At 39.6% G+C, this 24,897-nt stretch overlaps 1 protein-coding gene across 1 annotated transcript in view; it reads right to left on the bottom strand.

The window, feature by feature from the left end:
- The window catches only part of LOC130164121 (pyruvate carboxylase, mitochondrial-like), a 293,836-nt gene that overhangs the window by 183,712 nt on the left and 85,227 nt on the right, over positions 1 to 24,897 (bottom strand). The window contains exon 11 of the mRNA XM_056368580.1: positions 22,832 to 22,994. Coding sequence (XP_056224555.1) covers positions 22,832 to 22,994 — 163 coding nt within the window. The remainder of the gene's footprint in view (positions 1 to 22,831; positions 22,995 to 24,897) is intronic.

Raw genomic sequence — 24,897 nt, 5'->3', positions numbered from 1 at the left:
GACTCTTGTAGGTGAAAAAAAATGGTGATACCAAGTAACACCCAAAGAGCAATTCTGTAGTATAGTATAATTTTCTCAGTATGTTAATATACCTGTTGGAATTATGTAATTTGCAGTGCATTTAAAACAATGTGTTAATTAAGTTTATTATGTTACTGGCATTTCATCATTATATTTTGTTTGTCTTGAAGTCAGGGCTGGCCTTGAAAACTGCTGGCTCAGCTCTCCGAAAATAATGTTGCATGCACACAAAAGACTAAGTACATCTGTCTGTGTCTTGTGGCTTTGTACCCTTGGTGCGTTTCCAGTCTTCATACTAGATAGAACTGAGAAACTGATGTACATTTTGAGAGCGCTAAAGAAAAAAGGAGATTTCCAATTTTTATTTGAGAAAAGTTTTTAGAGAATTGTCTAAGTTATTATACTAATCATTGCAGCTCTAGACAATATTTGTATTCTTTTTTTTTTTTTTTTTTTTTTTATAGGGAAATACATTTTCGTCATGTTTACAAAACAACAGTCAGAGCCAAAACTTCCAAGGAAGGAGTATCATCAAAATTCTACACACAGTGGTTTTCCATAGCCCAGAGCAGTATATGTTAAAATATGTTTACATATTTGTTTTAATAACAGTGATAAAATGACATTTCATGTTCAGTTTTCACAAAATTGTTCTATTTATTAAATCATTTTATATTGAAAAATTAAGCAGATGCTGTCCACCAGAGTGGACATGTCAGAAACCTTATAAAAAATATTAAAGCTAAAATATAAAATTTAAAATATTTTTTTCATGTGCAAAGGATAAAAAAACAGGAAAAAAAATGATGGAATGACTTGGGCTTTTATAATTCATGCATGAAAAGTAATTTCTGCTTGGACTACATTCACTGGGAAAGTTTTTTTTTTTTTTTTCTTTCTTCCCAATCAAGGAAGTGTGACATTGTTGTGCTGCACAGAAGTCACAGAGAAAGGGTCAGTTGAACAGTTTGAATATACAAAGCTCAGTTGCTGTTGGACTTAAGGTACTAAAACACTTATTTCTGGGGAGAGATTGTGATTTTGGATTGAAGAAGTCAGTAAGTCCCGTCTCATGTTTGTCTCCCTATTGATTGAACCCTTTGCTTTGATTTGCCTGAACACAACCATAAAAAAACAATCATGCTTTAGAGGGCAAGAGTAGATACTGTATAAATGTTTGCAGATACATTCAATATAAACCTTGTCAAGTTCATTGAAATTGAACAGCAGGACATTTACAAAACTTATTTGCAAATGCCAATTTGTTATATATGATCATACTTTTTGGAAGACCACATTGTCTGTCCATACCTCCATCCCTTCTTTTCTTCCGAAATACTGTCCCCTACACCTCCTCCATTTGTCTCTCTCCTTTCCTACTCTCCAGTCAAGCAGATCATTTGGGACATGTTGCTAATTAACACCATCAATGATGCCTGGTTGTCACGGGGACTGGCCGTAACCGCCGGCGGCACAACGGTAAACAAATAGAATGCGTCATAAATGCCAAACATGCGTGCACACATGTTGTCTGTGTCTTTCTCCCACGCACACACAAACACGAAGGGAAACAGACACGCACGTGCAGGCTAACACATGGTTGTAGAAAATAGCACAGACATGCACACCCAGGCACATACTTGGCTGGAGAATTAAAATGCACACCCAAACAAAAGGCACACAAACACATACACAAGTGCGAAATTCACACACGCACACACAGGCTTTGAGTGTCACAGCATCGGCTTGCCATGTCTGGGGATACAGGATGATTAATCGCACTCTGTACAGATGGCCACACTGGGGGGAGAAAGTGAGAAGCAAAAAGCTGTCCTCTCTGTCTCTCAGCATCCATCCAGCATTTTCTCTCTCTCTCGCTTACTTTCTATGCCCTCTCTCCCTCCCGGTCTCTGTTGACCCTCACTCCCGCCTCTTTCTCTCTGTAGTATGCTAGATTTATGAGTGGCTTTCAGAAACTCACTGTCTTGGCAAGGTGTCTGAGTAACTGGCATTAATGAAATTCAGTGTATCTACTCTAAATGTCTTTTAGGTAATGCTTAAACAAACACATGCACACAGGCAATCATGCTCTCTCCAACTGAATTGAAATGTCTTAGCCCACATAACACACACACACATACTCACACTCTCACTCACACACACACACACACACACACAAACAAACACCCCTTCTGCTCTGAAGCCACAGTATCCAATCTGAGCAGGATAATGATGGTGATGGTACTATAGGGAGCCATGAAAAGTACTAACGCTGAGTCACCTTCGTCTGCACCCTGTTATTTAGACATAAAATAAAACAAATGGTACACTGCAGGTCTCGACACATAAAAGCATAATTCTAACTGGAGTGCAGGCTCCTCTGGTTTAAACTGAGACCGAAGGCTTCAATACATCTACACCCACTGGGTTAAAATAGAAAGCATGCTTGGAAAACCTTAATTTCTATAGAACTGGACACTAGTGAGAGATTTGTCTCAGCTTTGTGAAAGAAGAGAATATTCTTTTCTCCACAGTCCTATATATCCCCACCATCTCACACGGCTAACACCAGACGTTGCCTCTCACAGCGTACCACAGAGACATCCAGAGGACTTCACTTTGGCTTTAGGCTTACATGGCACTGAATGAACTCAGGTGTGTTGAGATTTTTGCTTTATTGTAAAAATGAAAGGTCAAAGAAAACTTTATTGAAGTATAATGCCACCACTGAGGGCCTCTCCCCCTGCTGAGCTTGTTTCAAAGATTCTGAAGAGTGGGGAGAGGAGCAGGGAGAGAGAACATGACTGGCTATGATACAGAGACCCACCTTGTTAGTGCAGCTCTGGCTGGATGTCAGACTGTGCCCCTAAGATAAAAATTTATATCTTGAGGTGAAACATTCCTATAATTCATGACACGTATTGAGACCTGCTCTATCCTATGTAGTCTGGGGTGTGCTACCAGAATAATTTTACACATTTTCTCTATTTGGTTGTAATAAATCCATAAATCGATCAATTTAAAATTATAGAAAACTGTGGGTCGAGCCTCATTTATTTTTATGATGGTACACTGCACACACATTTATTGATTTAAGGAGAGCCAGCTAAAATAAAGCAATCAAGAAAGAGAAACTGTAAATGGTAAAGAGGGAAACAATTTTTTGTGAGATGAAACATTACAGGTAGACACATTAATTTATAAATGATCACTTGGGGTTATCATGCCAACCGTGTGACACAGGGACTGAAGCTGGGGATCTTTATTATAAGTTGTATCGCTCTCCTTTCATTTCCTGTCATCTCTCTTCTGTCAGCTATCAATAAAGGAATAAAATTCCCCCCAAATGGGTTAAGTTGGCGGCACAGTCGACATATCAGCTTATAGCTGTACTACAACATCTGTAAAGAAATCCTGATCTTGCAACAATCAATGTAGTTTGTGCTGTAAACATGCCAACAACCATCAAATAGCTGTAAACATTTTCTCTGCAGCAGTGCATTTGTGTCTTTCTCTTGTGAAAAAAAATGTTATTAAATAATAACAACAGGCTTAGTGTGACATTTCTCTGCGCAATAGTTGTTAATTCATCATCTGTTGAATGTTAGGCTATTGTCAGTGACTTCATCCCACATCACACCCACACATCACCATTCAGCCAAGCTATTATTGTACACTGCCCGCGACGGTCCACTGCACCGGCATTGGCTGGTTTCAGCATGACCAAACATCAGGGCACCGGACACTTGCTCGGCTTCTGACCTTCACACCCAGCCTAAATATTCAATTATGGCTCTGGGGAAAAAAAATACATTACACCGGAATTCAGGAAAAAGTTTTTGAAATAAACCGCTTAAGAAGCTTTTTTGGGGGGAGAAGAGTCCAGGGGTCATAAAATGTATTCAGCTCATACATGACCTCAGGAATTGTCACATATGTCAGCAGAAAAACACCAACAGTGGAGTACGGATGTTTCCATGGCACACCAGTAAAGCAGTGAAGTGGAAACCTTTGTGTGATGAGGAATGGACACTTAGCAACCTGTGAGCCTGAAGCAAGCACATTATACAGCCAGTGCTGGCAAGGAAAGGTAAAGACAAGAATGTGAATGGGAGCTAATGGGGATAATATGGAAATTGAAAACAAATGGTAACACTGCGGGGCTGGAGCCAAAACCTCAAGCTATCCGTTCAAGATAAATATGCTGTTTATTTTGTTGTTGAATCCCTGTCTCGATCACAGATTGTCGGGTGAACTTTTACTACTGTTTTTTGTTTAACTAATGTTTAACTTCTTACAGCTGTGAACTAAATGATCTTTTAACTGAATAGAAAACAAGAATAAAAAAAGAAGATAGACCTTATATTTCTGAAGTGGACCAATGGACAGGGGGGTTAACTGATTTCCAGCTGACACCCCTTCTGGTGTCAGAAAGTAAAGCACATTAATGTTCTGACATTTAAAATGCCTGATCAATGGTTTCGCTGGAGCGCGGGAGAACGAGAAATAATTCTACCTGTGTGGGAGGCATTCAAATGCAAATACAGCATGAAAACAAAAACAGAAGGAGGCTCTTGGAACGGGGACGTCACGGGATCACTGAGCACAATGAATAAAACGAGGAACTCTGGCAATAGTCAAATCTGCTGTACATCTTATTTAATTATGTCACATTAATATGGTTGGTTTCACACGCAACATATGGACTAGTTAAGAGCTTTATTCAAATCAAATTTTTTTCAATTACTAATGTTCATCTAATTTTATCTTAATTGCCCTCAGTTATGTCCAATGAAAAATCTGTTTAACCAGTAGAACCAGCTCTAATCCACGTCCATGAAACTGTTTCCCCAGTGCTGCACATTGCGGTCTTTACGCCTGACTAATTTATCTGGTCACTGGTGATGTCTATGGATCAGCTAAATGGGATTCAAAAATGAATTAGATTAGGTGGCTTTCCCCAGCTTATCCCCCCCCCCCCCCCCCCCCCCCATTCTCCTCCCCCCTCTCCTCCCTTCTCACCGTGGTTCATGTCATATATAAGGGCAGTGTGCTTTTTATTACTCTTCATGTACTGATAATAATTGGACTGGATTGCCAGAGCTCCCAGATTTTTTCATCACTTTTGGTCCATCCCAAATTATCCTTTAGCACTGCAGAAATCCTTTTCTGTTTGTTAAGCATATCGAAACAGTGATGCAATTTTAATTCCTTCATTTTCATCTTCTTCGGACTATGACTTTCTTCACAAAATGGAACAGGTATAAAGTGTTTTCACTATACAGCCCATCCAAAACACATCTACCACAGTCTGAGCCAATTCTGAAAAAAGGATCAATACAATATGCTCCATATTACATTGATCTTTTCTGCACTCCACTGATGACCTGTTCATTTTAGGACTGATTTTAAAATCTTGTGGATTGATTTTAGGGCAAAGCATGGCTGAGCTCTAGCTTCCACTGACCTTTAAACTCTTTATGCATCACCTGACTCCCCAAAGTTTTTGGCTGCTGCTTTTATGACTGTTCAAAATTCCACACAAGGACCAAGTAGTGATTGACTCTTTTACATAAAGGCAACTGAACCACAAAATCGACTGTCCCCCTGCAGGGTGGAAACTATCCATGGAGAAGCGCTCAGAGAAGCAGCGCTCGCCGTCTTTGCGCCACATATGTGGAAAAAACTCCCAGGAAACTTGAGGAATGTTTCCACTCTGTCACTTAAATCAAGGCTTAAACCCTTACCATTTCATTAAAGTTGTGATATTTATTCATATCACTGAATGTGGAGTGATGCCTTATTCCTGTTTATTCCTTTTAATTTTTAATGTTTTTTTTTTTAGTTTTCAAATGTGTTTTTTTAAGTTGTATTGTTTCTTTTATATCTTAATGTTTTATGTCTCCTGTTTTTAGTACTTTTAATTGCCTTGTTGAAGGTGCTAAACATACAAACCTGCCTTAAATTGCATGGCTCAGACTTTGGAAAGACAAAACTGGAGAGATCGTGTCAGCAAAGTCAGTTTTTCAAATTTAGACTCGTCAACTCTTTGATGAAGCTAAGCTTTTGTAATTATATTGTAATTGTGCTCTTTTGCAACTGCTTTTGTCATTTTTAAGCCTTTCTTTTATCCTATGTTGTCTCAATTTTACTCGTTTGAAAAGTTATCTTTTTCAAGCTTTGATGTCAGTTTATTTCATATTTTACTAAATTTCATATTTTATTCAATAAAGCACTTTGCGACTGTGTTAGTGAGGAGCTTCACAAATAAAGTTTATTATTTATCAGAAATAGCTATATATCATTTATTAGAAATATCAATTCAATCTCTGGCTCCGCGAACATTCTTTATTCTTCAGTCTTTATTGTGTAAGTGTTCAAGACACTGGAATATTTTTTTCAAAATAGCTACTTTAACCGACAGTAATTAAATTTAAAATAAAAAACATAAGCACATTTCCAGAACAAAAGAAATGTTGGGTTTGATAATATGCCCAATGTTTGGTTCGTATTTTATTATAACTTCTGTTTTGTTTTGTATCTTTTCTTTCATATCTGCATGCCACTGCTCTCTTTTCCCCCAATAAAACAGAGAGCCTGCGGGAAGTGATATTTCACTGCCCAACATGGAAAAATAATCAAAAAGGACAAATGCTAACAAACATCTCCTTTGCTTTCCCCTTTTTATTCTGTTACTTCCTTAAGCAGTTTACAAAAACCTCTCTGATCCCCAGGTTACTCTTTCCCACTATTTCCTCTTCGCTTGACCTGTCAGCTTCCAACCGCATCCCCCACACACACCCCCTCCCTCTTTGCTACTTATTTTTCCCCCTCACCACCCTGGAGTCTGTTTGCTTTCCTTTCTGGGTGTTTAAAGTCGGTTTGCAGAGTTGCACTTTGTCCCTCATTCACCTTTTCCAACCGCTCGCTGCCTGCCTCGACACGGTACACACTCGCTTCCTTCACCTCATCTCTCCACACGTTCTTTTTCTTCCTGTTTATCCCTCGCTCTCCGTCTCCTTTCTGTTTGTTCTCTCTCCTGCGGGTGCTGCATTGTAAACACTCTGTATCCCACGGCGATTTGAAGAGCCTCTTTTTAATGCAAGCCAACTGTCACACACAAATGTGCACGCACACATGTGACTTAACGTTTACAGCGAGCAGCACAGAGAAATTCACTCACAAAGGGCCACTTGCACGGAAACACACACACACACACACACACACACACACACACACACACACACACACACACACACACACACACACACACACAAACACACACACACTGTTCTGGGTCACATTTGCGGACATTACTTTTTTTGCGGACTGCTACTAACACTACTTGCCTAACTCTGACCTTGGCCTTAACCAGTGACCCAAATATCAGCTTTTGTTGGGCACAGCTTCTGCCCCCAATTGGACAAACTGGTCTTTAGTGTGAAATTTGTCCCCAAGAGTAGCCTGTGACCGACAGACTCTCTTTCTCACTCACTCACTCACTGTCACTTAAGCTGACAATCCTGATATATGTATTGGTGCAATATCAAAAACTTCAAATTCATCTGTATACCAATGCCTCTGAAGGCCTCATGGTACAGGCCCCCAAACACTGACACACTGTTAGATGAACACTTCACACACCCCACAGTGTTTTGTGTAATCAGACCCCTCTGGTGGTCTCCCTCTCTCCTCTTAATCTCTCCATGTTTTGATCACCCTCTTCTCTTTTCAACCTCTTGCCGTTTCTCCCCATGCCTCTGTCTCTCTTGCTCTGTGTGTCATCGCCCCCTCACTCACTCTCTCTCCCTCTCTCCATGTCTGTCTGTCCAGTCCTTTCTTCTCTGCCTTCACTCTTCAGAGGGCTCTTCATTTCACTGGAACAACGGATGAGAGGCTGGGGCCATCTGCAAGAGCTGATAAAACCACCCTCACACACACACACACACACACACACACACACACGTACATGCACAGATACTGACATACATACAGATGCAGAAACAAGGATACAAAACGAAGACAGAGATGCAGATGCATCACTAAACCTGTAGATGCACGCACAGCTCAAGAACACACTGAAAGACACACTCCAGTGAACAGACACTGGAAAAAGAAGTGTACACACACCATTACACACAAAAACACACACATCCCCACTCCAGCCAGACAGTCGGTATGTAGGACACATGTGCTGAAACCTCTTATACATATTCTGCATGTCAAGAGGGAGAGAATGGAAAGAAAAAAGAGAGAGAGAGATGAAAAATGTAGACGCAAAAAAAGTGTAATTAACTAGCTAGCGACTAGAATAAAGATGAGTAGGAAAAGAGTTGAGGAAACACGGGCGGTCATGAGGGAGAGTATAAAGATGTGTGAGAGATGGAAGGCAGCGAAGAGGAAAGGGTGATGAAGATGCAGAGAGAAGGAGAGGCGGGATGAAAACATGATGGACACTAAGGGCCTGGAGCAGGGATTATGCAAAGAGAGACGAGTGAAAGGAAAGTTGAAGAGTTGGTCAGCGCGTTGGAAGGTGACATTGCAGAGCTTTAGTGAAAACACTGAATTATTTTAAAACCAGGAAAAACTTTCTACTGAGCTGAGTCGAACAAGAGCGATCCTGAGAGAACAGTGGCTTCCACTTGAAGAAAACACATACTGGTAGATTTGCATACATAGAGGAGCTAACTGCTTTGGTGTCTGAGGGACCAAACAATGCTCATTAGTGTATGCTGTATCTATACTCTATGCTCTAACCATTAATGAAATATTCCATCCCCATAATTAAGCTTATAATAAATAGAGAATGCGATGCTATCTGGGGAATCGGTGCGCTATCTGAGCCACACTTCTGTCAAACTGGCCCAACATGAGGATTCTTGGTTAAACTAGTCAAACACACTTAATTAATTCACTGTAATTCTGCTTTTCAGTCATCACAAAGACTGCTGACTGAAGCACAAGCCAGTACACTGACAGATACCAGCTCTGCATTATAATGTGCCAGCTCATTTCAACGTTTGAGAAACCATGGCATCCGGTAGCTCCTGTCATACTAATGCAGGGCCACCATTGGACACCGGAGTCTTTTGCAACAGCTAGTGCTGAAAACAATCAAGGAGTCCTTCTTCAGCGCTCTGTTTCTCTATTAACATGCAGAGAATCACTTATCTGCCAGTCCAACTGAGTGGCCATGCTCTCAGAGGAAACGCGTGGCTGCTGTCACTAATACCAATTAAAAGTTGTGACTTTGCCTAAGAAAATGAGGTCAGATTCATGTTGTGATTAGGCTGGATTTTCTCTATGCTGCCTTGGCAACTGAGGGTCACAGAATCTAAGATCGGCCTCAAGAGAAATTACTTTAAATGAGCCAACGTGGTTGGTTTACTGGTACAAAGTACCGCTGTGCCAGTTTTGACAGTGATATATATATACAGACACACACATATATGGGTTTCATAGAGTGAGTATTCCATATTATTTCTAGTCTTTGATTTTGTGTGAAATCATTCATGAATATAAGCCCTTGTTTACCAGCTTGCTTTCTCTTTATTTATTTAAATCTGACATATTTTCCAGAATATCATCCTCAAGATGGTTCTGGATGGTTTTCACTACTGTGCTGTTTCACACTGAATGTTAAAACAAAGTTACATTACATGTCATTATTTAAGTCTAGCAATGTCTGTAAAAAGTGACATATTAAATTGAATCCCATCAAATTCAACTGCTCAAGTGTGATGTTCTTCAAATAAATTCAACTCTTATTAGATCAGAGCCCTGTGTGCTGAAATCTAATGGGTGAAAAGTAGAAAAACTGTGTTTCTGATAAGTGAAAAGAACAAATGACTAGCTCTACACAAGGACGCTTTTATTTTTGTCTTAACAGTCACTACAGTCTGTGCTGTTAATCATGATCTCGGTCTTTGTAAAATAGGCAGTCAGGGAGGACTTCAAACTGTCCTAAAAAGACCTTATTAAAATACGGCTTTAACGCAAAGAAACCAGCAATTATGGGGCCGTGGAAATATTTTTAGTAAAAAAAGAACGCAGAGTAAAGAAAATAGTTTGGTAGAAAAGTATTCTCAGAAAATGACTGAATGTTATTCAGTCAGTCAGTTGCTCTCTGAAATCACTCCTACTGGATAAAAGGCACAACTAATGGGGCACACGAATACACACATCCGAGGATTGTTCCTAAATTAAGCACAGCCGTTTTGCACACTGTGCGCAAAAGAATGCTGAGTCGCAAAGAGGTCTTCACTAATGTACAAGGGACCTGATTAAAACTGACAGTGCAGACATGGGAACTCACTAATTCAACCGTTCAGTGCTGTACAGCAACACGGACACATGAATACATACAGGCATTTTTTCCTCCACAAACACAGAGACAAGATTTGTAAACAAGCAATTGAGAGACTGGAGAAAAGAAAATAATGACAGAATAAACAGTGAGTTTGTCTGCGAGACACCTTGGAAAATACAGACATGAACCATGAAGAGGACAGTGCAGACAGAAAGAAATACTACAGGAAGGAGGAGGAGGGAGGAAATAGCACACAGGTATGAAATGAAGAGAGAGTGACAAATAGGGTAGTGTAAGCAGAAGAAAAGAGCAGTATATTGTGAAAAAGGGAAACCGGGGACCAGGTGTATATAAAGAGAAAGAGGAAAACAAGGGAGGAATCCAATTTAGACGAGTCAGGGAGGGGTGAGCAGGATGGAGGAATAGGGTACTAAGAAGTGAGAAATAAGGAGAAGATTTCCATAGAGAGCTATGGAAGGAGGGAGGAATGAAAGAGAGGGGAAGGATGTAAGAAGGGGAGACAATAGGCGATGTACAAATAAATAGAAAGGGGAGGGGGGTTGAAAAAGAAAATGACAGAACAAGAGCATAAAAATTAGATGAAAAGGAAAAGCGTAGAAAGTGAAGGGAGACCTGCAAAAACAAATCAGCAACATGAGAGAGAAGCGAGGAGCAAACCAAGAGAAGTAGAAATCAGGGAGGACAGAGAGGGAGGCAAAAAATAGATGGGAGACAACAATGTGAAAATAGGGTGAAAGAAAACATGGAAAGAAATATGAAGCTGCAAAATCCAATCAACTAACACACCACAGGGAGAAGTGCAACAAGACAATGGTACACGAGGGAAAAACGAGAAATGACGGAGAGAGAAATAGTGAATAATAACTACAAAGAAAACTAGAGCAGAGGAAAATATGAACTGGAAGAGGTTAGATGGGAAAGATAGCGACAGAACAGAAAGAAAGTGAAAACAGAGGAGGAATGATAAATGAGAAGAGTTAGGAGGAAGGGAGGAGAGAGTCGATCGGCTGGAAAAACAACATAAACGACAGGAATATGAGACTGGGATGAGGTTTGTCTGGAGCGAGGACATTCAATTATAGACACACAAACACACCTGTATGCACGCAGACTCACTTCTACATGCATGTAGCATACATTAATCTTCCCACACACCTGCGTATAAGTCTAGGCCTCATATATATACATATAGACACAGAGAAGGAAATTGAGAGAGCAGGAAGTGAGGAGAACAGATGGAAATGGCTCTGGAAAAAAGGGAGAAAGGGATAATGGGGAAAAAAGATATAACAGGGCATAGAGAGATACAGTATAGATAGGTCACCCATTACTGTACATGGAGTTTTACTGAGAGATAATATGTGGGCAGAGATGAGGTTAATGTTCTTGTGGTGGAGTAAATGAAAACAAGACGTCAGTGGTTTCTTTATGGCCACAAACGGGGCTTTTTGTGAACCTTTCTAAATTTATTACCACACAGAAATAGATACTGTAGACATGGAGAGAGCAGGATTCATCTGAATGTTGTAGCATCTTTAAAATAAGGCTGAAGCAAATAGAAAATAGTAGTGTGATAAGTTTTGGATGATTCAATGAGGAGTACAAACCGAAAAAGACAGGGCAAAAAACAGCACAGGTAAGGTGAACTGAGTGAAGGGGATTATTTTTCTTTAATTCAGAGAGTTAGGATTAGGTTGTAACTGTTGTATTTTGTTTCTGAAGACTGGGTTATATTTGGTTTTTACTGTGAAAAGGGGACATAAACATATGGAAATGGAAGGGAAAATAGCTGCAGAAATTACCTTCAAGCTACTGTTTGTAAGCAGTGAAGAAATGACAACATATATATATACACACACCACTCTTTAGCTTCTTACTTCAGTCCTGCTGAATGTTTTGTTTGTAATTTTGAGTGGAGGTGAAGTCTAACTGCTACAGACAAGTTATTTTAAAATTAAATTCAGCACCTTCTTCACTTGAAACAGCTCTACATCCACAACAACTTAACTCCCCCACTGATACAGAATGATCTCTCACCTGCAGCATCATTTGAGAAATATGGCAAGACATTACTGTAAATACTGAGGGAAATTAAGATACCTACTATATTAATACCTGTATACCATTTTACTTTAAATAAAGAATGTCATTATATGTGAACTAGCTAAAATGTGAACACTAACATTATTAACATTATCTCAATAATTCAATTCAAATATCGCTTATCAGTAGATTCTATTGTAATGTCATTTACTAAAGTGCAGGTGGCTGAATCACATTTTTTTTTCTTTGTTTTTTTTTTAAACAAGCAACTAAGCAACAATTCCTATGTAAGGTTAATGCTACATAAGATCACACTTGTGCCCTCATCACCAACACTCACTCTGTACCATAATATTGAGCTGCAACTCAGTGACATCAGAAATGTAAAGATGTAGGCTATTACAATGTAAATATCCAGAAGTATCCCCTCCAGCTCGTCTACTGTTAGACCCAACATTTCTCTTACCATTTCATAAAAAGCTTCCCAAAAGTTATATCTTAATATTGTAACTAACTTGCCTTGTGCAGTAAGTTTGTACTAAGTTATAGCATTCAAATAAAGCTAGGTTTGGACTTGTGCATCGATGGTGCCAATACTACAAAAATTGAAACAGATAGTCATTACTACCCTCATCACTCGAAGTACTGTATCACTGCAAGTGAATGAAAACCGAGTAACAACAATAATCTCAAAAATCTATTGCAGTATCTTTATGACACATGGAAACAGTGTAGAACAGCCTGCAGATCTCCAGTCCTCCTCCTGATATCTACATGGTGGAATTTCTGTTTGAAAATGTTACCATGAAACTCATTTGCTCTACTTTGTTTTCTGTTATATTCCCGTGTGAGATGTCTCCATTGACTGTTCCCTGCTGCAACAGACAAGTTTCCCTATAGGAATTATTCAACTTTTTCTAATTTTCCAAAAATTGAAACAGGTAATCATTACTACTCTCATCACTGGAAGGAGTTCTGTATCACTGCAAGTAAATGAAGACCCAGTAATAGCAAAGACCCCAAAAATCTATTACATTGATTGCCTGTAATAGTTGGGATTTCCTTTATGCCACGTGAAACCAGGAGCAGTTAAACTGAAAATTGAGAGTGTGACAGAGCATTTCAGAGTGTGCACTCATGCATGTTTCCCAATTTTCAGTAAGCTTTGGTCTTTGAATGACAATAGATTTTAGTGTTAAGCACATTAGAGTCTCCTGGATGAGCTGCAGCAACAGGATGAAAAACTAGGCTCACTGTAGTCACTCATATGTGCAAAGCAATTTAAAAAAAATAAAGACCAAAACCTCAAACACCAATCATTACCCAGCGTGTTGAAATGTCAAATATTTATGATTAAACTGTGTCTGACTCCATGTTATTAGTAATGATTTCTTAGCAGGTTGTATATTATTAGTAATGATTTTTTCTGGCTATTTTGATACATGAAATTACAAGTGATATGACAACATGTATATGAGAGGGGAGAGAAGATGAATAGGTATCGGAGAGGCAGAGAAGAAAAGAGGGAAAAGGGAAAAAAGTGAGACAATAATTGGACAAAACCACAAAATGCACGAGCAGCAAATTGAGTAGAGAGTGCACTAATGGAGGAAAGGGAGAAATGTCACTCCATAAAATACTGGGCTAATTCGAGCTCATAATCACCATGGCAATGAGTGGCAGAGATGTAGCGGGGACGGGAGGGGTAGAACAATGTATCACACTCAAAAATAGATGAAATTTGACCAGAGATTATGTGAAAAAACACCAGGATGGTTACACACACACACAAAAAGGAGACATAATGGTTCTTTCCTCCGTCACACACCAGCACTCATTCTGTAGAAATACACACACAGATACACACACTGCAGGAGTAAGTCTGCTCACGTTGAAGGCTCTCCACGCATGACCTTCTCAAGGTCAAAGGGTGGTTTCTTTGGAAATTACACCCTGTACGACTGTGTGTGTGTGTGTGTGTGTGTGTGTGTGTGTGTGTGTGTGTGTGTGTGTGTGTGTGTGTGTGTGTGTGTGTGCCTGCGGTGCTGGCGGTTCGCCCACCTGCAGGTGTGTGTTTCTGGTGATCTAACACCTGGTCAGGGGTCCTGGATGTTACCAGAGTTAACAAGGCGGCATGCGAACAGTGTGTGTCCCTCACGCTGTCTACATTACTGATTTCTGTGTATTTGCTACTCGTTACAAGTTTTTCGTTTTGTGCTTTCACACCTGTAGTTTGTTTGATTTGTTTCAGAACAAGAAACAAAAAAATGATGTGTTATTGGTCTTTCACAAAGAGCTCAAAAAGTAAACATGAAGTTGTGTCATTGACTGGACAGTTTTGCCGACCCTGGATCATTATCACTACATGATCCAACATAGGGAAATCAAGTACTGATGCTGTACTGTACTGAAAATTTATGTGTCTATTTATCATCCTGATGTCACAAAGAGCTCATGAAATAATGAGCATTATTATTCAAAACTGCAGCTGGACCTCATATATCATAGCTGCTGACCAACAGACAGAAGGAGGGCAAAAGAGGCTTTGAATTCTGTAACATTATGGGAGGAGAGTTACTATTTGACCGCTATAGCTAGAACAGTACACAAGCCCGACACATCTGTTTTAACTCTTTTTCACTTGCTGATATATCTGGGAAAATTCCCCACGCTCACAATGTGACACACATTCGTGTTACCAGATGAATGTTCTTGTACAAATATAGGCTATAAATTGTTTGAACAGATCAGTAAACTTAAAAGTTCATGATCAGCAGATTCATGCTAAAATTGCATATCTAACATAAAATCCTGAGCTTTCCTTTCACTCCAGAGTGCAGACTTGTCTTTTAAGGCAGCCTGAGTCTGGTTGTTAGTTTGATGACCACATTCACATCAGCCCAAATGAATAACACTTAACTAGCCAAAGCACCAGAGTTTGTTTGACCCATAGAAAACATGTTGGTTGTTAAAATCCTGATGTAGATATTGGGACTTTTCACAGAAATTCAAACTTAAGGAGAACAAAACAATCCAGGGTCAATTACCACCAATTATATCAGTGACTTATAGCTTTATTAATGGAAATGAAGAAAATGAAGGATAATAGTGACGAATCATGGCGCTGTCAACTGGAACCAACGTGGGGTGCAGGGTGTTTATGGTGTGCAAATGAAGGTATTTATGAAGATGTGCAAAGCAAGACAAACACACTTCCTCTAATTAGGACTCAACCTATTTTCAAACTCAAAATTGTTCTTTGGAGGATGGGGCACACACACACACACACACACACACACATTCATGCACTCACGCACGCACAAAGAAATAGACAAGCTTACACACACACACAGCAGCAGCATTGTAAAATGTATTATTAACACATTGAGTGACGCATGCAAATGTGTTCCAATAAAAGAAACAAACAAGAGAACGATGCATGGTGGGGTGGGATAGAGGAAATAGAGAGACAGATTTGAGTTACGCTAGTAGACAGATTCGGAAGTAGAAGAGACAACTGATTTATGGGATGAATTGCAGAATGACAGTTTCTTTTCTGATATTCAAATTTGGATAGATAAGGAAATGAAAGAGGGAGGAGAAGATGAAGAAGCGAGGTCTTGTACCTCCCTCCAGGCTACCAATGCTGCCAGCGTAAGGGTTTTCAAACCTCTGTAGCTACATGGGTTGCTTTGGATGACAGACAGTGTCCACTGAATAGCACATGATAGTGGGAAGGAAGGAAAAAGAAAAGGCAAACAGGGGAGGAGGAAAAGGAAGAAGTGAAACAAGGTGGTGAGGAGGATAATAGGAACACAGGGAGGAGAGAGGACCAGCAGGATTTGGCCTTATTCTTATCTTTTTGTGGAGACAGAAGGTGGGACAAGGAAGAGAAAGAAGGTGAAGATGAGACAAAATAAGGGAGGGAGGGAGGGAAGGAGGGAGGGAGAAGATATGGTAGGATGTTAGGAGGTTAAGAATGGGTGAAATATGAAAATATGGAGGGAGGGAGGGAAATCTGGATATAAATCTAATAAGAAATGAGAAATTAGTAGGAAAAAAAGGTAAAAATGAAGAGAGGTTTGTTAGGATGGAAAGTTAGGAAGGAGGAAAAAGAAAGGGGAGGCAGGGAGAAATGGTCGATTATGATGGAGTGATTTATACAGATGAATGGAGACATCTGTGGAAAAAAAGATTGATGGATAGATCAGCAGATAGATGGAGAGACAGAAAGGTGATTGCTGCTCCCTTGTTGATGCTATCAGATACAGACAAAGACAAATATCTCACACACTCTCTTCCTTCACTCGTTTACTTCTGTGCTGAAATATCAAATTCACCCTCTTCTGTTTTTCCCTGCAATGTACAACATTCCCGTACAACATTCCCGCAGGAGTATCATGATTTTGGGCTTCAGTAGATTGTCTTCATCATCCACTTATCAGAATATAGGAATAAAGGCTTTTCCACCCATGCTTCTTAAGAATCAGCTTCACATCACACAAAGCTAAACTGATAACAGAGCTTACCCACCAAAAGGATGGCGGATACATTGAATGTGACAAGTGCCTGCTGAAGGAAAATAGATTAAAATACAAAATGTCAAGGTGCTGCATTAATACTCTCCCCCTCTCCTTCCCTCCCTGCTTGCTTGATCCCAAAGCACGCAGTCCATCCCTCCCTGTCATTCTGTCAACAGCGCTGCAGCTACCCTCATGCTATGACATCCATCACTCCTCATCCTCATCTCTCCCTCCATCCCCCCATCCCTCACTTCAAACCTTCGTGTTATAATTTTCCCTATATACACCTCTTTTCTCCGTCTTCTTTTGCCTTAACACTGTATTTTGTTTGCTGTATGGTGTGTTGCTTCACATGGTAAAATGTAAACATCTGTTAAACCTGATATAAGTGCAACTTAAAAGGCCAAGAATGTAAAGCATAAGAAAAAAACTCAAGTCATGCCATTACCCAAAGTCAGTGCTTTTTCACTGTAAAGGTGTCATGAAAAATACTAGTAACTTGTTATGATATTCTAATGATTTGCATCACATGCAAATCTTTCTCTCATGTTTACCAGACAGTGTTTAGCTGCCAGAGCAGCAGCAAAGAGCCTTCACTTAAACAGCTGTCAATTAAAAACTACTCTTTTTTTCCTAGTCCTAATTATTCTCCTCAGTATGCTTATTAAAATTAATATACATTTTTAATCAAAATGTAATTTCCAAGTGTAAAAAAAAAAAAAATCCTAGAAATGTATAGAATTTAGAATTTCGACTTATAATTATCAACCATAGTGAACTGAACCAATATTTAATTTTTGTCAAAATACACTTGCGGTTGTGCTGGTGGTCCATTTTAACACAAGATCTTATACAATCCAGCAAACCATCATTCATTAACAAACACATCTGTCAGCCATAAGGGTGCACTGGCTCACTTGGCTTTCAAACTGTAAACAGACATGCAAGGGACTGTGTTGGTGGGGGTGCGTGCAGGTATTACTGAAAAGATGAAATATTTGTTCAGGAAGACTGGGTAATGATGAGTAATAATAACTAGGTTGTTCATTACATCAGAACTACAAACAACAAAACTAAGAGGAAAGATTTTACAACTCTAAATGTATCAAAGTGGCTGCAGCCTGTTTCACACAATGCTATTATATGTCGAACCTTATTCTTACAGCCCATCATCCAGTCTAGATGATAATGACTGAGTTTTGGTCACTACTGCAGCTCTGTGACATCAGGAGCTGAATATATTGTTTTTTCCTAAGCCAATTTCCTTTTTAATATCGTAACTTAAGGATTCTAGGACGAAGACAACCTTGCGGTGAGACTGTTTTATCAACTGATGATAAAACTTGATGCTTCACCACCTTAATGTCAGGTTAACACCATGTATTCTGTGTGAATTGATTGAAAAGTGTTTAGTTTTCAGAGAACAGAAAACTGTCTGCACTACAATAAACAGTACCAGACAGTCGTAATGCAGACACAAGGCAACAGCAGGGGGCGCGACACTGCAATTGTGGGTCAGACCTTTGAATAAAAGCTGAGTAATGGTTGCTTTTAATATTGCTGTACTTCTCTCAGTGCAAATAATCTATCCTACCTTGTTTGCTTCTGTTGCTCTGCTTCTCTGCACCTATTTCCTTCACCTGCTCTGAAAGCTCCATTAAAAGGAGATAGGAGAACAGGATGGATAGCTCTCATATGACTCTTTAATTTTTCCTTTCTCCCCTAACAGAAAATGAAGTCAAAGAGACGTGAAACAAAGGTGTACCCATTACCGAGTAGACCTGTTAGGTCTTTGCTTCTGTTTCACGCACAGACACCCATCAGTCTACTGTCTCCACATAAAGTAAAAAAAAATATTTCTCCTCCCTGTCTGGATTTCTTGAGCTATACCATTTCATCTCTTTTCCTTGCCTATTCCAACATTGGCCACCTCTCCTTCTGTTCTGGTGTCTTCCTCATTTCTTCAAGGCTTTCTAAGCTGCAAAAGCACTAGTACTTCAGCATCACTTACCAGTTACCTGATTTTTGTGCTGTATGAATGAACAAGCCTCTCCAATACAGTGTATGACTCCTGCCCTCTATGCTGACACACAGCTGTTCACAGAACTGACCACACTGAGCAAGTGACGGATGAGTTTCGGTTCAAAGGTTGATGCCACTGCAGCATCCTTCAAAGTCTCTCTATTTGCTTCTCTAAGATTTGTGCATCCTGTCCAGGGGAATCTGTATCTCCACTCGTTGAAACCAATAATCCAAGTTGCATTCAAGTTACCAAAAGTCCATAGCGTGACAACTCTCTCACCCTCCACCTTTCACTGTGGCTGACCTTGTCGCGGCCCTTCCGTAATAATTTATTCATCTGTCCCTCAAACATGGCATTCCTACATCCATGCTTTTCTGTCTTGATTTTGTTTGGTTCAATCATATTGCATGATGATGGTAGGGGGTTGTTGCTACGTTAGCATGTTTCATAGCTCAGATGCATGGCTAAATAGTTCATGAAGGCAAAGGAAAGGAGGGATGTCGGGAAGAGCAATAGGGGAAAATGGGCAGATGCACCAAACTTTAGTGCTTAAACAAGAGAGCGAGGAGGGATGAGGAAGACGAAGTGGAAAAAATGTGCATTATTTTGAGACAAGTGGAAAGTGGGAGGGAAGAATAGAGTGATGCAGAGAGATCTGAAGAGAAAAATATGAGGCGAACACAAGGCAGAAAGCCCTTGAAGTGGAAAGGTCACAAGCTATTCCATGGCTACTCTGACAATTTGTTGAGAAAAGCAGTGTACAGCACAAGCAGTGATTTTCACAGTGACAAGTAATGCACACTGAAAGTGAGAAGACCACATAATGGGGATGTTATTTAAATAGCTTATATTTTTTGGCCTGCATCGCCAAATCAGGTGTGAATCTGATGTGTATGCTGCTGATCTGATTACAGCTCAACTGCTTCATCTGAATGTGGTCATATGGATATGGATAGGTTTATGTTAAAAATATTTGGTCTGATTATTCAGCTACACAAACTGTTAATAGACTAAAAACAACTGCCCCTGGGAGATAAATTAACAGAGTCAAATTCAATTGAAATAAATCTGTGTGCACAACACAACAATTTATTTCTCCCGCTCACTCAGAACCAGATGATTTGTTTGATTGGAAAGCCACTGGTGCAAATCGAATTCAATCACATCCAACGAGTCAAAAATCACTTTGTTAAGCCACCAGGCGGCATTGGCACTATTTTATTCACAGCATTCATGAAAAGCTGGAAGGAGAAAAACAGACAGTCTCCAGGAATTTATAGTTTCAAAAATTACTGTAAAATTTGACATGCAGACAATATTATCATAACAGTGATCAGCTTCCCCCCGTCTACTCCTGTGCACTGCTGAACTGTAGATTTCTGACACCTTACTGAAGGAAACTGTGCATGTCACACTACATTACTTGTTTTTTTTTTTAGCTTTTCTGCACTGTTGAAGGAATTAATTCCATTTTATTCCCTCAAGCAGATTCCTCCCACATTTAGTAGAATCTAGGCTACAAACCAAACATAACCCAGCCATAGTCATTGGGCCCCCAAGGCACTTTAAGCACTGTGCTCAGCTGAGGTCAAAATCACCATTATCACTTAACATTATCTTTTACAAATGGCGTGATTTGTTTTTATTCTGGTAAGTAGCTGTTTTATTCTTTTTAAACACCTTGTTTTAATTCTGGTCTGCAATGTTTTTTTGATTCAAGCTGGCTTTCATTACCAATTTAATTATTTGTAAAGCGCTTTGTGACACTGTTACAGGCCATAAAAGCTAACAGAGAATGGGCAAAAAGAAACACATTAAAGAAAGGCAGAGAATAAAGCATGGGAGAGAGAAAATAGAGTAGAGGGGTGGGTGGGTGGGTGAGTGTACAGTATCGGGTGAAGGGCAAAAGGACCTGACAGCGAAAAGCATCCAGGGATCAGACCTCATCAGTTAGAGAGAGATTTGCAGAGACACAAAGAGCAATGGCATATATGGTGTGTAGATATACAGGATACATGCCTGTGGTTGGATACATAAAGTACTCTTATAGTGACCTATGTGTCTTCTCATGTGTGAACACTGCCAAGGAAAGTCACTGGTCCACTCAAAAAAGGCACATGGATACGGTCAATACTCAGAGCCACACCAAGTATGTACAAAAAAATGCTGAAGACACACACAGAAAGCATCTATAAACATTTATAAACAAAACTCATTTTATATATATATATATATATATATATATATATATAGAGAGAGAGAGAGAGATGAAGATGAACATGCATTCATTCAGTCATGCAGGAATACACATGCACAGAGGGAATTCATGTCATCCCACTCATAGACCCCATATGGCAGTCTATGTTTTTGCAGCAAATTGCAGCAATAGAAGCCACTTTATGAATCAGTGTGACAGACTATGATTCAAGCCCTGGGTGATCTCTGCAGCTGTGACTGTGTGCACATGTGTCACATACAGTGTATGCACACACACTTGGATGAAGACATTCTATTATCTCTGATTAGCAGAAAGTTCCATAAAAGCAAAGCTTGTTATCATCACTGAATTATGGGACTGCTTGTAATATGAAACAGGCGCTTGTACTACAGATGCCACTGAGGATAAACACTTTATGTATGTTTGGTAATGCTATATCATAATATAAAACATGATCTCTTAAAAGCTAATGGTATGGTGCATTCACAAACCTAAACATCAAATGTACCCTACATTTGACATTTGGATGTGACGCCATGTTGCTTTGTAAGCTTTTTATATGACACATGAACTAAAGTGAAACTGCATACATTTCAATTATGTTGTATAAAAAAATCTTAGAAGCAAAGAGCTTAATGTGCTAGCGGGGATCTGGCAATTTACCACTCAATGTTGAAAATGGACAGTATGTCAGTGTAGGAGAAGAATCTGCTATGAATGTTTTCAAGGTGCCATCACAAAGCTAAAGAAAATGAGTTTGATTCAGTTTTCTGTGGTTCTTTTTACTGGGAACCACATGATGTGTTGTTTAAGAAGATACAAAACATGGATGATGCCCAACGCCAGAGTTGTTACTAATTTCACATAGCCGAACGTATCTCCACAGCGCTGTGTCAGGACTGGAGAATTGTGTGGCTGCACTCATTATCATTCTGCTAAAGAGGAAAAATGCCCTGGCAACTTTGCATTTCTTTAAACCAATCACAATCATCTTAGGCTGTGCTAAGCCCAGGATGCAGCAACAGTACCCCTGCAAAATAGTGTCAGAGGGAAACTTCTGCACATGGGGGGGTTGAGTACTATCAGCAACAGACAGCAGAGATGTATGTCGACTGTGTGATTGCACGATCCAAATCCCAATCAAAATTTGTGGTTTTCAGCTTGTAGGTTGCTTGGAGGTAGTTTTTTCCCGTAGCGAAGGGGATTTTGAAAATGGTAACAGGCAGGGGAAGCAGAAAGGGAGGAGAATGATGCCCAAAATAGGCACTCATTAGCAGGTTTATACGTATAGCCTACATCCGTAGAGTAGCTATGGTACAGCCAGTTATTTAGAGAAAACCTGGGAAATTAGAAAAAATGCCCCTTATTTGGTTGGTTGCTGTTTTTACTGTTTTGCTGGGGGGGGGGGTTTGTTGTTGTTGTGTGGGTTACTGGAAGTTGGCTTTTTAGTGCATTTGCCTTCAGCTCTGCACATTCAAGTTCATATTTTTTGTGTTGGATGTAAAGCTATAACTTTTAAACCCAAATGGGATGGGCCACATGTTGGGCAGGACAAGGAGTAATTGTATAAGGTACCAGGGCTTGATTACGACAAGAGGTCTTTCTGCTCCCCTTTGATCAGAAATCACTTGAAAACTACTTTGAAATGTTTATTATTTTAAGATAGAGCCTACCTCAATCCTGCCGGTGTCTGGCTGGAAGCCTCTGGCTGGGTCTTCGGTTGTCACTCTGCACTGGATAGCACAGCCATTCACCCTGATCTTGTCTTGTTTGAGGCCCAGGTCTGGCAGGCTGCGGCCCTCACAAACATGCAGCTGGGCATGCACCAGGTCCACACTGAAGGGAGAGAGAGAGGCGATGAGGTGAATACATCGATTGAAGCTGTTAACATGGTGTGAATAGATCTGAATCTCCCTTGATGTCAACTTGGAGAACATTCAACCACATTTTAAGAACAGTGAAGCTATTTATTCAATATAAACATCTTTAGCTATTCTTGGTCTCAAATCAAGATGGGGAGGATGTGGCGTTTCAGTGGATGTGAGGATTTTTCCAGCACCTCCCATTTAGGCAAATTAATCTGTAATGTATGAAAAGAAAACAACTCCTCATGGATGCCTCTTAATAGCAAAAACAAATTGGATTAAAACAAAAGAAACCTGAGTTATAATTTGATGTTGCTGAAACAATGGCTCCTGAGGAAGTAAGTAGGAAAGCAAGTTTTATATATTCAAACCAAACTGATAAATTAGCAATATCACTTTTTAGAGATTAGAAGGTATTCTAAGGTCATGGAACATGTAGAAGCACCAAGTCAAAGGCAACCAGATCACTGTTATATGATCTTAAAGAGTAACTTTTTTGTTTCACATGAGCAGATAGTTTATACATGGTTGCAAAGATGTCCAGCATGAGTTTTGAGCACTTTTGTGACTAATTAACAGCTTCACGATAAGTCAGTACAATGCGAATTCGACTCAACTAATAAGTTCCTTTCCATTCCAACCTCTGGCTCATTCAGATGAAACCAGTACATCTCTGGTATTTCATAGTGACAACTATAAACGCCATGACAAAAATCATTTTAAATAACTGGTGCATTGTAGCAATGCAACAGCTATCCAAAAAACCTGATCTATGAAAAAGGAAAAAATAAATAAATATAAAATCACTGTCATTCTGTCACCACCGTTCTAACATACACATTCACACATATCTACATGCATTTCATATCTACATAAGCTCCCACACACAAAAATAAAAATATATTATGCAAATGTTTATTCAGTAATTATTATTAGAAGGAATTTAAATCTGAGAGGGACAGAGAGAATTTATTTTCTTACATTTCCATGTGTTGTATCCCTTAAATTCTGCCTCATCTGAATGCATTTATTTAAATGTAAAGCTCAAATGACACTTACTGAGTTGAGCTTCAGGACCTTGCACGGTATAATGCATAGCCAAAATGTATTAAAGTATTTTTTCTTTGTTGTTTTCTGGACACATATTAAATGAAGCAGTAAACGGACACAGTAGGTGGGGATGATGGCTGTGTCCCTGCACCCCACCCTGTGCCAAACATAAACACACTCAGATAACTGGGAAGCCTCTCTGCCTTGTAGTGTGAATGAGACACAGAAGGCACACACATTAACAAGCAAGCCTAGATTTTGGACACCGTCTTGGCTTCCATCTCGTTAATGTCTCAATTAGCTGGTATCCGCATTCTGGCCAAACAGAAGGACAATTATGCATCAGCCTGGTGTGAAATGTGTTGGTGGAAGAAGCAGATCCACTCTTGATACCTTGGATTGGCGCTAATGTCATGTTTTTAATACTGTTTCATGAATATGTTGGTATTTTTGAAATTAGACAGCTACGCTTGTGTCCTTAAATTATAAAATGATGAGACAATATGAGTCACTTTATCACTGATGATGATGAATCTGTTTCCCAGTACTTTGTTTAAATAGGACACCAATTTGTTACCAGACTCAGAATAGTAACTAGTCTTCATGGGCTCCAGCTTCTCAGGACTACAGCCCTTTAAAAGACACTGCATATGAAAAGAAATGTTTTTCCTGTCCCACTATGTTGTGTGAAATGTTTAAGACTTAAATATTTCAGATTAAAGTAACTGCTTGTAGGTTTCAGCTCAAATAATCTATCATTTTCATTCCCTCGTTTACTCATCCACTCCTGCAAATTCAGGCTGAAACAAACGCAATGATAAAGA

Source organism: Seriola aureovittata, chromosome 23 (genome assembly GCF_021018895.1).
Source record: "Seriola aureovittata isolate HTS-2021-v1 ecotype China chromosome 23, ASM2101889v1, whole genome shotgun sequence".
NCBI lineage: Eukaryota > Metazoa > Chordata > Actinopteri > Carangiformes > Carangidae > Seriola > Seriola aureovittata.
This window is presented reverse-complemented; position numbering and strand designations above follow the sequence as displayed.